The sequence below is a fragment of the Labrus mixtus genome, chromosome 10 (assembly GCF_963584025.1).
Source record: "Labrus mixtus chromosome 10, fLabMix1.1, whole genome shotgun sequence".
Classification (NCBI taxonomy): domain Eukaryota; kingdom Metazoa; phylum Chordata; class Actinopteri; order Labriformes; family Labridae; genus Labrus; species Labrus mixtus.
The window spans coordinates 2526659-2540018 of NC_083621.1; the positions used below are offsets into that span (position 1 = coordinate 2526659).

General features: G+C 41.0%; 1 protein-coding gene across 6 annotated transcripts in view; it reads right to left on the minus strand.

The window, feature by feature from the left end:
- Positions 1-10444: 10444 nt before the first annotated feature.
- The window catches only part of si:dkey-237h12.3 (teneurin-3), a 186729-nt gene continuing 183813 nt past the window's right edge, over positions 10445-13360 (minus strand). For all 6 annotated transcript variants that reach the window (XM_061047579.1, XM_061047578.1, XM_061047577.1 and 3 more), the window contains 2 exons: positions 13038-13168; positions 10445-12466 (listed from right to left, as the gene is read on the minus strand). In XM_061047579.1, the coding sequence (XP_060903562.1) occupies positions 11714-12466; positions 13038-13168 (884 nt within the window). In that variant the 3' untranslated portion in view covers positions 10445-11713. The remainder of the gene's footprint in view (positions 12467-13037; positions 13169-13360) is intronic.

The following is a 13360-nucleotide window of genomic DNA, read 5'->3' on the forward strand; positions in this document are numbered from 1 at the left end:
CTAGAAAAAAATACCATATGTGCCAAAGTTATCTTTTTGACAACAAATCCCCAAATGCTTTAAGATTTCAAAATAAAACCTCAACTATATTATTGGACTCCAGATAATCTAAAGAGAGGAATAATAATAACTTTATTTCTATAGCACCTTTTAAAAACACAGGTTTACAAAGTGCTTTGACAAACAGCAAAAACAAGAACAAACTAAAGCAAACACAGAAGAACATAAACAACAGCAAGAACATAACAAATGCAAAATACTCAAAATAATTAAATACAATTCAACAGAAAAGAACCCAAAGTGCACGATACCCAACAGACATATATAACCCGACCATCACAAGAACCATCACAAGAACCATCACAAGAACCATCATAAGAACCATCATAAGAACCATCACAAGAACCATCACAAGAACCATCACAAGAACCATCATAAGAACCATCATAAGAACCATCAGCCAAAACTATAATATTAATAATAATAAAAAGTAAATATAAATATAAAACATAAATAGACAAAGTAAGTAAGATAAGAAATGACCAAGTTAAAACATAAGAGGAGTTAAGATAAGAGCATAAATAAAAGGACAGTAAGAAGTAAAAGAAGATAAAAATAGTAAAACCAGAAAGAAAAAATGACGGGAGCTTTGTCCTGGAACAGATATTGTTTTCAGGGAACTTCTGTGTGGATGTTTCTTTCATGGTCACCGGGTGTCGTCACTGTTTACTTTCACTGTTTACATCAGTGTGTACGGCCGCACGCAAATAAAGGACACGGTTATATAAGAGTCCTCCTGCACGCTTTGGAAACCCTCTGTACATTCATTTCACGTGTTTATCTACATTAATCCCTCTTTGTTTGGCTATTAATGTTTAACTTCATCTGTTTCTCTTCTCGTCTTGTTATTTCTCTGCCTTCAACGGGGACGCCACAGTCGCACGCTGTCATCACAGACGAGATGACCAAGCTGCGTTTTTATCTGATCACTGTAACAAGAAAGTTTAGATTTTTTTTATCCGTTACCTAGACTACGTACGGGGTGGACGAGGGGAGGGGGGGGGGGGGGGGGGGGCTGGAGTTGATCTCATCTGTCATTGGGCGAAAGCGGAGGTTGTGAAAAATCGATGTGGCTGAAAAGAAAGATAAACTTGTTGTTTTATACATTCTTTTTTTTAGGGGGGGGGGGGGGGGTATTTTAACCTTTATTAGATAGATCGAGAGAGTGGGGGGAAGGCATGCAGCAAAGGTCAGATTCAAACCCACAGTCGCTAGACTATAGGCGCTCCAAAGTTTAGAATTGTTAAAGTTTGTAAAATAAATGTAGCTGAAATTATTAATAAGCTTTTTTTTTTTTAAATGTATTTTTCTTTTGGGGGGGGGGGGGCTGTTTGCCGTTATTGGATAAGACATGTAAAGAGAGACAGGAATTGTTGGGAGGAGAGAGAGTAGGGGATGACATGCAGCAAAGGGCAGAGGTCGGACTACAGCCTCCGTACATGGAGTGCAAGACATAACCACTAGGCTATCAGCGCGCTAAAGTTTTTTTTGGAGGGGGGGGGGGCTTTTTTATTCTTTTTTTTTCAGACAGGACAGTGTACAGAGTATGAAATTGGGAGAGAGAGTGGGGAATGACATGTGGGAAAGGAACCACAGGTCAGACTTGAACCCGGACCGCCCGCCTCAAGGAGCCGCCATACATGGGAAGCGACCTAAACCACTAGTCCATCAGCGCCCCCAAAGATTAGAATGTGTGAAAAATCAATGTAGCTGAAATAATAATAATAATAATAAGCTTTGTTTTTTTAAATATATTTTTCTTTGGGGGGGGGGGGGGGTGGATTTTTGCCAAGGTCAAAGTCGAACAAACGGCTGCTGCGATGAGGACTACAGCCTCTCTACACGTGGTGCATGACACAACTGCTAGGCCGTCCGGCGCCACTAAAGCTTGTTTTCAAACCACACGAGAGACTTGACTTCTATAAATACTTTCAATTTAAAAACATCTCTACGTTTTCCTGTGAGGCGCCGGCACATCAAAACTGTCAATCCAAAATAATTGAACGGAGGAACATCGATGAAGAACTCCTCTACGCTGTGAGAAAAAGTATAAACACAGAATCAAACATGTTAGTTTAAGTCTTTCTGTGTTTATCACAACCCCCCCCCCGCCCTCCGGCCCCGTTTGGGACATCGACTCATCTCTCAATATTTACCATGTGGTTAATATTTGATCTCCGTCAGTGACCACTACTGGACATGTTTGGTTTCAAGGTCATTCAGAGAGTGTTGACTGTACATGTGTTCATAAAGAAAGAACACTCAGCGTGTGATTGTTTTCAGTCCTGCACGTTTTTAAAATCAAACACACACCGACCCCTGTAGAACCCGGGATGAGGATCATCCAGAGCTTTGCAGAAACCTGAAAACCGCCATGTACGTCTGCTCTTAATTATCAGCTGACAGGTGAGGCTGATTGTAAATATTTGTTTGTTTCCATTCACAATTGGCAAGATCGGATAAAAAAAAAGTCATCATCGTCCCGCCCCGCCACCTGATCCACACAACACAGTCGACCCAGTTTTCATCAGTTTCAGACCCAGAATCCAGAATCCACACTTTCTAAATCTCTCCAACATCATTAGCACCCTTGTGTTTTTTTTTTTTTTTTTTTTTTTCACCCACTCTCTTTGTAGACTTCTCAAGCACGGTCCCAGCAGCCTGTGCAAGTGTCCTCAGAAGATCAGAGGGATGATAACAAGCAGCTATTTCTGAATTGGGACATGGTACAAGCCGAGCAGTATGAGGCTGAAGAGTGAATAAGAGAGGAGCAAAGGCAGAGCCAGAAGTCTTTGTTCTTGTTCCCATGTAGCCGGGATGCTAGCGGGGAGTGAGTGCAGCGATACACTTTCTGTGTTTGAAGTCGTTCACAGTGTTTGTTGTTTCTATTGTTTCTGAGTCTACATATCTGCGTCTCTGTATGTTTATAGTTTCCACCTGGCTGCAGACCACCACCACCCACCCCCCCTTCTCCTCGGGGACGATCAAGTCCACGTTAAAGAGATGCCTGAGACGAGGCCTCGAATGTCACTCTTTGAAACATTGACAGACCCTGTCCATCTCACTGACGGGGACGCACGTGTCATTACACAACATCTCCAAGGTCTGAGTGAGTCATTCATTACAGGAAAGTAAGGTTATGGCTTGTTTTTCGAGGAACAGCTGCGTAAAAGTCCCAATGAAAGTTAGACTGCTCCCCCCGTATTAGCCCCTTGTCCTTCAACTCTGCTTGCCGAGTGTTTGCCAGGTGTCTGCTATCGACTGCCTCCTTTTACCTCTTTGCCTCATCAGGTTTAATTAAAGACTTTTTCTACTTTCAAAATGTAAATGCAAAGCTCCTGTTCTTGAAGCGGGCTGTGGTGAATACTGATGCCTCTGTAGGAGCGCCAAAAGCAAAGCAGTGTGTTTTTGATGAGAGGCATCCTACTCATTCAGTGTTGAAATAGTTTGTTGAGACTCGCAAACAAGATGCAAAAAATTAAGATGGATGAACTTCAACATCTGACCAAGAACAAATGGATTGAAACTAGTTTGATCAAATAGGAAGGCTGTGAAGGCGAATTTGGGCCATTATTATGAAATTCAAATGAAATTGCCGGACTTCCTGTTGACATTTCACCATGACGTCAAGAGGCTTTTTGTTTTTAAGTATTGGCCTGGTTAACATGCAAACATGTTTTTGTGCTTGTAGGTTAAACCGTAGGGAGGGGCAGAGTTTTTGAACATTTCAAGGGGGCGTTGTTTAGCCATTTTGCGGAAAAAAAAAAATCCAAAAACACCAGAATATAAAATTTTTCGCCAAGACTGTTGACCATGCCAAATTCACTGATTTTTCAGGCACATTCAAGCTGTCAATCCCTGGGGGTTTCAAGAGGGTCCTCGCACCCTGCAAGTGCCCGGGCCTGAACTAGTACGTGTGAAAAAAGGGGTTACAGATGAAGTCGAGATTCATACAGTATGTGTGTGTGCATCAGCAGAATGTGAGCTCGGCTAAATGTTTGACTTTGAGTCAATTTTCGATTCGATTTAGAAGCAGCAAATTATGGAACATGTATTCCCATCTGTCAAAAACCTGCTGCTTATAGAAGGGACTAGTGAAAATGAAAATGCATTAACAGAAATGGGTGGATATGGGTGTATTATTTGACTCAAAAATAAAATGATGATTAATTTATCTAATTTGCATTTTAGTTTTCAACTTCAAAAATGCACATTCTTTGACTAAATTAAAATGAAGAAGAAAATGAAAATTTGCTTTTTCATTTTCAAAAAATGCCCCGCTAAATCTGTATCATAATTCAAATTAAATTGCTAATTTTAAAATGAAAATGCAGTAACAGAAACATGTTTTCATTTTCAGATTATAGGTGCATTATTTGATCTATATTTAAAATGAATATTCAGTCATCCAGTTTGCATATACTTTTACTCTCTATGTATGCATATTGTATGACATCATTCAGATGAAAACTAAAAGGTCTTCGGCTTTTCTTTTTCAATCTTGCCGTGCTAAAAGTTTTTTTAATTTGGTGATATTTTAGCATTATTTAGGTGGAGGCTTCAAATAAGCTCATTGAGTTTTCTGCCTCTTCTTGCACTGAATGTTGTCTATTTTGTTATTTGTTTAATATGTGTTTTTTCCCTTACTGTGCAAATAAATAAATAGATAAATGTCCTCTCAGAGTCTCCTGCATGACGCTCGGAGAAAACACTAAAGAAAGTCAAACCTCAGTGAGTGACAGGAGGGACGGGGACGACTCTAGCGATGGAAATAAATGTTCAAACAATGAAAACAAACATTTTGTCCTTCTCTTACACACATTTTTAACGCTTTAACATCTGCTCTAAACAGCTCATATGTTAATATGAGCACAACACTCGTTAGTGTTTGTATTAAAATGGGTCCCCCCCCTCCCCACACACACACACAGTGCAGCCGGTTAGCATAGAGGGGTTACATTTCTTAATCCATTACCAGATTTTGTATGCAGTTAAATATTCTTTTGAGGGTACATTTACAATTTTCCCATCTTTTCTTGTGCACAAGATTTGTTTGAAAATAATCAAAGGCCTGTCTCATATTGATGCCCTTCCAAAATAAAAGCGCTGAATTTCTCAGATTGGAGTAAATAAAAACCTGGGCTGTCCGTGGAAAGTTTTTGGGGTCATTTCAAGTCAAAGTGAGTTACGACATGTGGTAGACATTGTGTAACAGCTGCTTATAAATAATTAACCTAAAATAATGTTTTTGTTTATTTCTTACAAGAGCAGACTCATTTTATTTTGTGCTTTAATAAAAGAGACATAATGAAAATCAAAAAAGCCTTTTTCGACCTTTTTCGACCTCCGTACTTCAAACATCATCATGTTTGGAAAGAAGATGTTCAAGCTGTTTCTGTGTGAACTCTCTGTGTAGTAAACATAATACATTTTTATTATTTAGACTATGAAGAGTTTGAACAAAAGCATGACGAGGTTATAAGTACAGGTGTTAGATTGTTTATAGAACATTATTAGCATACTGGCTGTTTATCAGTCTTTTTTTAAGGTTTATTTTGGGGCTTTTTATGTCTTTATTTTTTAGAGACAGGAGAGTGGATAGAGTCAGAAACTGGCGAGATAGAGAGAGAGAGAGTGGGGAACGACATGCGGGAAGGGAGACACAGGTCGGATTTGAACCTGGGCCGTCTGCTCTTAAGGACTTTGGCCTCTGTACATGCATTATCCACTAGGCTACCGGCGCCCCCTTATTAGTCATTAATAAGCTCTTATTAGGACCTTATTCTACATGACCATATTCTGTAGCTAATAGTTAATTTACTAAGAGTTTACCTCCTAATTACTGATTATTGATAGTCAGTGAGGATGCAGTTAAACATTAATTATGATCTTTATATGCTTTGCTTACTTCTAAGCATTAGGAGGGAATTGAGGGTAAACTCTTAGTTAATGAGCTATAAGGTAAGGTAACTTTATTTGTGTGCTGGAATTTCTGTAGTTATTTCGATGATATTGTGCAGACGTAATTAGGTTTATTCACAGTTCTCTGAAGTCAGTCAGACCTGACAGAGTTCAGCTGTTATTAGAACACCAAGTACAGCTTAGAGAGTGTCAACTGTTCTTCCTCATATCTGCTGGATGTTTGGTAGACTTATTGTCTGCTCCAGTGTTGACGTCACATATTAGTCTAGGTGGGTCAATGTGACCCTGATAATGATAATGTCTTTTAGGATATATGTGATGCCTTTCGAAAAGTTCGGCAGATATGATTGAGCAAGACACGAGAACAGAAGTGTGATGTTGAATCATGTCTCCTCATGAGTATTCATCTTATGTATAAACTTTCATCAACGTAAGCCATCTGAGTCAACTGAGTCTTATTGTGTGGAGTCAAGTCTTAATCATTTCCTCAACAATTTGTACCCGTAGGTAGATTTGGTTTGCAGCGTGAGTCGATAAAGTGACAACAGTGCTCAGTACTAAAGACAAAAGACCTTAGTAAAAAAACAAAGTTAATTTAACCCAGTAAGAATGTGACAAATAAAAACAAGATAAAAAAAGAGACTACACCCTCGGGCAGTTAAAAGCGAGATAGGAATATGATTTAGCCACCGTTCAATAAAACATGGTGAGTAAAAGAAAGGTAGAGATGAGCCATCAGTAAAACAAGATAAAGGAGAGTCAAGATGAAAAGTGCAGAGATCAATAAATATACTAAAAACGCTCCAAAAGAAGGTTTCTTCTGCATTACATCATCTAATTGATGGCTGCTGGGAAAAAGCTGTTCTTGTATTTCTTTGTTTTGCATGCTGGTACTTTACTTCCCACTTGGTCTGTACTTAAGGGGACGAAGGCGCCCAAAGCTAAATTAGCTATAGACTATGGTCATGTAGAATAAGGTACTAATAAGCGCTTAATAATGACTGAGGGCGCACTCACACCAGGCAATCCGTACCATGCCTCAGCACGCGTCACCCCTAAAGTCCAGTTCGTTTGACCAGTGTGAGTGATCTGTGCTTAAGCAGGGTACACATCTTTGGCCTTGGCACGCTTGGAAGAGGTGTACAAGAGGTAACCGTGCTCAGGCCCGGTTAGTCCTGGAGCAGTGTGAGTGCAGGCCAGTGGGGGAATGGGGAGGGGGGAATGGGGAGGGGGCGGGGGACAGTCATGCTTAAGCACGGTATAGGACAACTTTCCATAGAGTGAGTGCGCTCTAATAAGCAGCCAGTTATGCTACTAAATTAGCATGCTAACAAGCAGCTAGTTCATGGTGAATGTTGCGACCGTAGTTTAAAGCGTTACCTTACAACCTTCTCATGATTGGTGTGTGTGTGTAGTTGTGTTGTGTGAGTTACAAGCTATCTAGCTTTTGATGACGTCACTGCGTTGCCACACACTAGACGGTCATGGGACATGTGTTAAATGTGATCAGGCTAGCTAACAGAACGTTTTTGAAACTGCCAACAGACCTGAGCAAAGTCGGTGTTTAAGACCAAGCACGGTTGGTTTTTGATTGATTGAGTGGGATGAAGAACTTCGACGTGCCTTTTACATTCTGATTTAAAAAACATCATCAGGTGACTTTTGAGCCTCAGAGAAATTAATTGAGTTTTCCTCCTCGTGCAACGCCTCAAGTTTAAGTCTTCCCACAGGTAAATTAATTCCGTCCATATTTCCACATCCTGCACAGAAATACTTTTGGGATGAGGTTGAGCTTTTTCTATCACACCTCAAATTGTATTTACCTCCGCCGCTCCTGTTGATATTGTGTCGAAAGGGATCGTCTACAAGTTGCGAGCGGAGGTTGAGTAAAAGCAGTAATGAATGCGATCACCTTTGTGTGCATCTGAAAATCTAATAAGACAAGTTTCGGGGGGAAAAAAATAAATCAGCACCAGGAGAAGTCATTCGGGGACATCATGAGTTCAACACTGCGATGAGTTTGACAAAACAACACAGACTGTTTGTCAGGATGACTTACAGGACCCTTTTCTGGAAATGTCAGTTCCAGATTAAAAAGTGCGATACCCTTGAAGGAGCAAACCGCCACACGCTGATGTTTGATTTAGTAGAAGCTCATCTGAGAGCTCAATCTGTTGACTCGCCCATATGTTTGTACTCATCTAATCAGCTCAGTTGATGCACTTGATTGCACAAGTCTAATACAAAGTCACGGATTCTCTTTAAGTTATCGAGTAGCTTTTGAGGAATTCAGACCTGATGAATTTTCAAGTGAAATCCCTAACTCCCTACATCCATCAGAGTCGTAACCGGCACGGATATTAAAGACATTTCCAACAAACCTCCTTGATAAATTTCGAGGGTGTGTGTGACGTCAAACTCCAGCCGGTGTGTTCTGCACGACGCCAACGCTTCTCTTTGGTTTTGTCATGTTTGATTGTGCCCCCAAGATGGATTGCAAAACCATTTCATGTTTGGCAGTGCAATTCAACATGGCTACCGTTGCGTTTGCATGCATAAAACGAGGCTCAATTGAATTATGAAACATGCCTCATTCTCTCTCCCCCCCCCCCCCTCCCAATTTCTCTGATGTGGTTATTGCATGGTGCTTTTTTGGGTCTTTGATGTTCTTGCAAAGTCGTGCCATCTCTTTTATATCAGCCTTTGAAGTGGGTCTCGTTACTGTTGCGCCGTGCTACGCAGCACTGTTGCCTTGGCGGTGCTGACTGTGGTCACAGTGTGATACTGCAGCAGAACTTCAGATCATTTCAATATTACTGCTTTATCTATTCTATTTGATGTCTTTTTGAATTAACCTGAAGCACCCAGAAGTGAGATTTTTTTTTCTTTTTTGTTTGTTGTTGTCTTAGGTCGTTTCCCAACCTTTGCCACGCTCATCAATCGCACTCGGATGATTTGAAGGTGAAGTATTTCCTGCCTTCTTTGAAAGAGCTGTGCAGGCTGCTGTTTTAATAAGAAACACCAGAACATACAAGCAGTCAGTGAACTATGCTCTGTGCACCACTAGGGAGCATCAGAGGACTTTTGAGAGAATCAAAGATTTGAACCCTTAATGTTAGGCAAAGCAGAGTTTTTTTTTTCTTTGCTTCTTTGTAAAAGAAATATCAGAACAAATGGGAGTGCCTTCAAGTTCACTGTAATTTCATTGTGAAGGAACAATCGACAAAGGCTCACAAGAAAACTTTAATAAGACATTTCATTGTAGGGTGGTGGTGAAAAGAGGGGAGGGGAAGTATACCCTAAGGGAGTCTCATGAGAACTTTGAAGGCATATATTTTAGATTTTCAGAAACAATCAAAGGGAGTGTATGTCATATAATGTTTTTTTTTTTTTAATCTCTGAAAACATGTACCAGAATCAGTGCGATGATGTGGCAGCAGCAGAAGAGGGGAGGGCAAAAACAAAACAGCATAAAGCAACCTTTGAGCGAGCACAGAATGTTCTCCCATTAGGTTAGAAATGCTGTTTGAAGTTTAACCATGAAAAAGAAAAAGAGAATCGCTTTCATATGAAGGGGGTTGTTTTTCAGTGTTGTGTGTTCCATCATCAGAAACTCCTCTATGCTTTGATACAGCGCACTTACATGAGTGTGGGAACGCTCATCAAAACCCAATAATCATGTTAAATATCAGGCTTTCAAATGTTCATAAACTAAACATAAAATGCTTTCTTGGTGATGATAGGTAACCAGTTTCTAAGTCTGTAGGGAATTGGGTTGGGAACTGGAGGGCCGCCGGCTCAAGTCCCAGGGCGGACCAAATGTGGAGAGTTGCCAGGTCACTTCCAGAGTACTGCAGAGGTGCCCTTGGGCAAGGCACCGAAACCGCCAACAGCTCTGGTGCGCTCCCAACTAATGTATGTCCACAGGTGTACATGTGTGTGAGAAGCATGTCTCTCAATAGTGTAAAACCAGAACTTCCCTCAGGGATTAATCAAGAAGAAAAAACCTGAAACACGATGAGCAAAACTGTATAATAGAGTTTTTGGGGGAATTTCTGCCTTTATTGGATAGGACAACTGAAGAGAGACAGGAAGCGCTGAGAGGAGAGAAGCAGGGATGACTGCAGCAAAGGGCCGAGGCTGGATTCAAACCCACGACCTGCTGTGACGAGGACCGCAGCCTCTGTACATGGGGCCCGTGCAATAACCACTAGGCTACCCAGCGCCCCAAAAACGGTATAATTGAGTGTTATTAGTAGTGCCGCTCGAGCTATAGGCACTAAACCCCCAAACAGCTCTGGGTGAAGCTAAAAGAGTGAAACATCTTCATGGTATATCAAAAACAGACTTCTGTTTGAAGCGAACTTGAAGTTGATAAGTTATAATTAAAAAGAACACCCACATCAAAAAAGAAGCTGCAGAGCGTTGGACGATTGTTATAAAAAAACAACACACCAAAAAGAACCCCAATATAGTTTTAATCCATGAGTGCATTGAACATTCAAAAGAATAAAATAAAAAAGAAGAACCTACCGAGAACATGGACGTGACTATATTTGAAACCACTGTAACCTTGTTTATGTGAGATGGGTTCATGAAATATTTGTGTGGATGAAATATTCATTGGACAGGAAGCCGGGTCAAAAAGGCGTTACGCCCAAGAAACATGAAATTTAGTGGAAATAATAGTTGACTGCATGTTATAGATACATCACCACTTGTAAATACTTGTCACTACATGCACAGGTTTCTGTTCATTACTTAAACAGAGCATTTGTGAAGAAGCCCCACATAAGCCATGTAAAGAGGAACAAAACTTCAAAATAAAAGCATGAAAATCTAAGAAAGTAAAATCTAAAAACCAAAATCAGCTGGACTTTATTGTCATGTATAAACACAACATAAATAACCGTTAATATGACTAATACAGACATTGACTCAAAATCTTAAAAAAACACATAGACCTCTTGCATAATTTACAAAACGTGGTGTCCCTGTGCTATCCAAGACACGTCTGTGCCCCCTAGCCCCCCCCCACCCAACAGAGTTTCTCATTCTTTCACTGTCCTTCCCCCACCCACACAATGAATATTGGGTATTTAAACATGAAAACTGTTTTTCTTTTTTTTCTGGTTAAAAACACCTCAAAGAGAATAAGACAATTGGATGTCGTTCGATGTTTACAGTGCTGAATCTGATATACATAGTGGCTGTTTGGTGAGGATATCCATCATGTCACGAGTCTTTGAGTTTTTAAAAACAAACTTTTTGTTTTTCGAGGACTTTGCTTGTTCCTGCGGTGTCAACTTTCCAGCCCGATACACGTAATGTAAACATTTCCCTTGCTCTGATAATACTTTCTGTTGAGCCAGACTCTTCTCGATGAAAAACAAAATAAAGGAAAGTAAAACGCCTAAATATGCTGTTCCCAAAACACCACTATTCCTCTGCTTTAGAGTCCAGAGTCCAAAAGACTTGTGCAACAGAGGAACCGACCTGTAATTGCCATGTTAAGGCTGGGTGTAGTTATACATTTACTCTGTAGTCCCTAGGTCACAATGCACAGCATTGCCATCGACCACTTGTATTTTTATTTTTATTCTTTTATACAAAAACACATGGACACTCAGGGTACATACAGCAACCTTTGATTACAGTTGCTTTTCATTCTTTCTGCTAGTATGTCTCCACCAAAAATAAGTCTCTTTGGCAGAAAATTCACCTCGTATTGTTACCTTTTCCCGATTTCACTTTGCCGGAGAAAGTGGATGTTGTTAGCACTGTCTGCTAATTCTGGATACTGCTCAATGGAGAGCACATAGTACCCGTCGTACCCCAAAACTTTCCCACTACTTAGAAGTTGCCTCTTCTCCCCCTCTGTCCAAGGTCGGACCCCCTCCTCGCCATCTCGCACTCGCTGCTGTTCTCTTGCCCATGCACCCGCAAGGGCGCGCTGACGAGCAAGCTCAACAACCCGCGCTTTCTCCTCGTCCACCGTGGATCCATAGCGGATGTGTAGAGCAAGGTTGCCAGCGCGGATCTCCACGTCTGCAAAGCGACGAGTTCGACTATCCATGACTGTGGTGGACTGGGAAACAGTCACATTGACGCCGTTCTCCAGAGTCTTGTGTCCACTGGTGAGGTGCATCGCAGCGAGGTCGGCGTCTGGAAGGCCCGGCTTTACAAAGTAGTGTGTGTCACGCCCTTCTATCGTGAAATGGAGGTCCTCCAAATAGAAAGCGTTGTTGAGGATTGTTGCAACCTTGATGCAGTCCTCGCTGGCCACGTTGAGTGTGTGAGTGTGAACGCTGCCTTTGTAGATGGCAAACATAACAGCTCTTCCAATGGGAGACATCGCCGCTGAGAACCACAGCCAAGACTTTTCACCCCTGCGACCTCGAGTGAGATGGACCTCTGGCAGCCGCTCGAATGACAAGAGGGAATGAGCTTGTCTGGTTACTTCCTGCTGGACCCCAGAGATAGACTGTAGGAAAAGTGCAGTGAAACGTTAACGCCTGAACATGGCAGAACCTGACTTTCCAGGCCATTTAGAACCAGCTGCCCTGCCTCAGGGAGTTTTTCATCCCTGTCTAATATAATGGTGTTTTCAAGCTGTGTTCTGCAGCCAAAAGTAGATAAATCCCCCATGACAATTTTACAGCAACGATTTTTGTGTAAAGGCCTCAGACCAAGGAATCATAAATAGCTTCAAAAGATTGTTTTAACAGCATATAAAGTCGGACAGTGTTCAAATGTGTTCAACTGGTAACCAAAACAACAAGCAAGAAACAACTTTTTGCTTAGTATGCACATCATTATGCAAATAAGACCCAATTAAAACTGATATTCAATGAAATACATAGCAATCCAATTAAACGGTGGCAGCTATAATGTAGTGATGTGAGAGAAAAACAATGAAAACTGCAGTAATTTTCTGAGTCTCTGCACTTTCAAAAAGCATATCTTTGGTTGGAGGGGAATAATTGTTGCTTTTCCACTCTGCTTGTTTTCTATTCTGCGCTTCAGTATTCATGAGAGATATTCGAGTTACCCACCGGCAGATCGTCCCAGCGCTGACTCTTCATCAGCTCGTAGGACGGCATGCTTAAATCAAACTTTGGGACCGGATACCCGGGGATGGTGTTGTGAAGATGAAAGCCAAAGGTCACGAGCCAGCTGTTCACATCTGTTCGAGGGAAATAAATCAGAGACAGAACGTTTTTAAGTTACAACATGAAAGACGCTTTTTTCAAAACCTGGCTTGAAGATTCATGCTGCATACTGCTTCAGATGGTACATCTTTCAAAAGAATAGAAAAACATGAATAGAATTAAAACATAAATATGAAGACTATGACGTAAATATCTCTCCAGTAGAT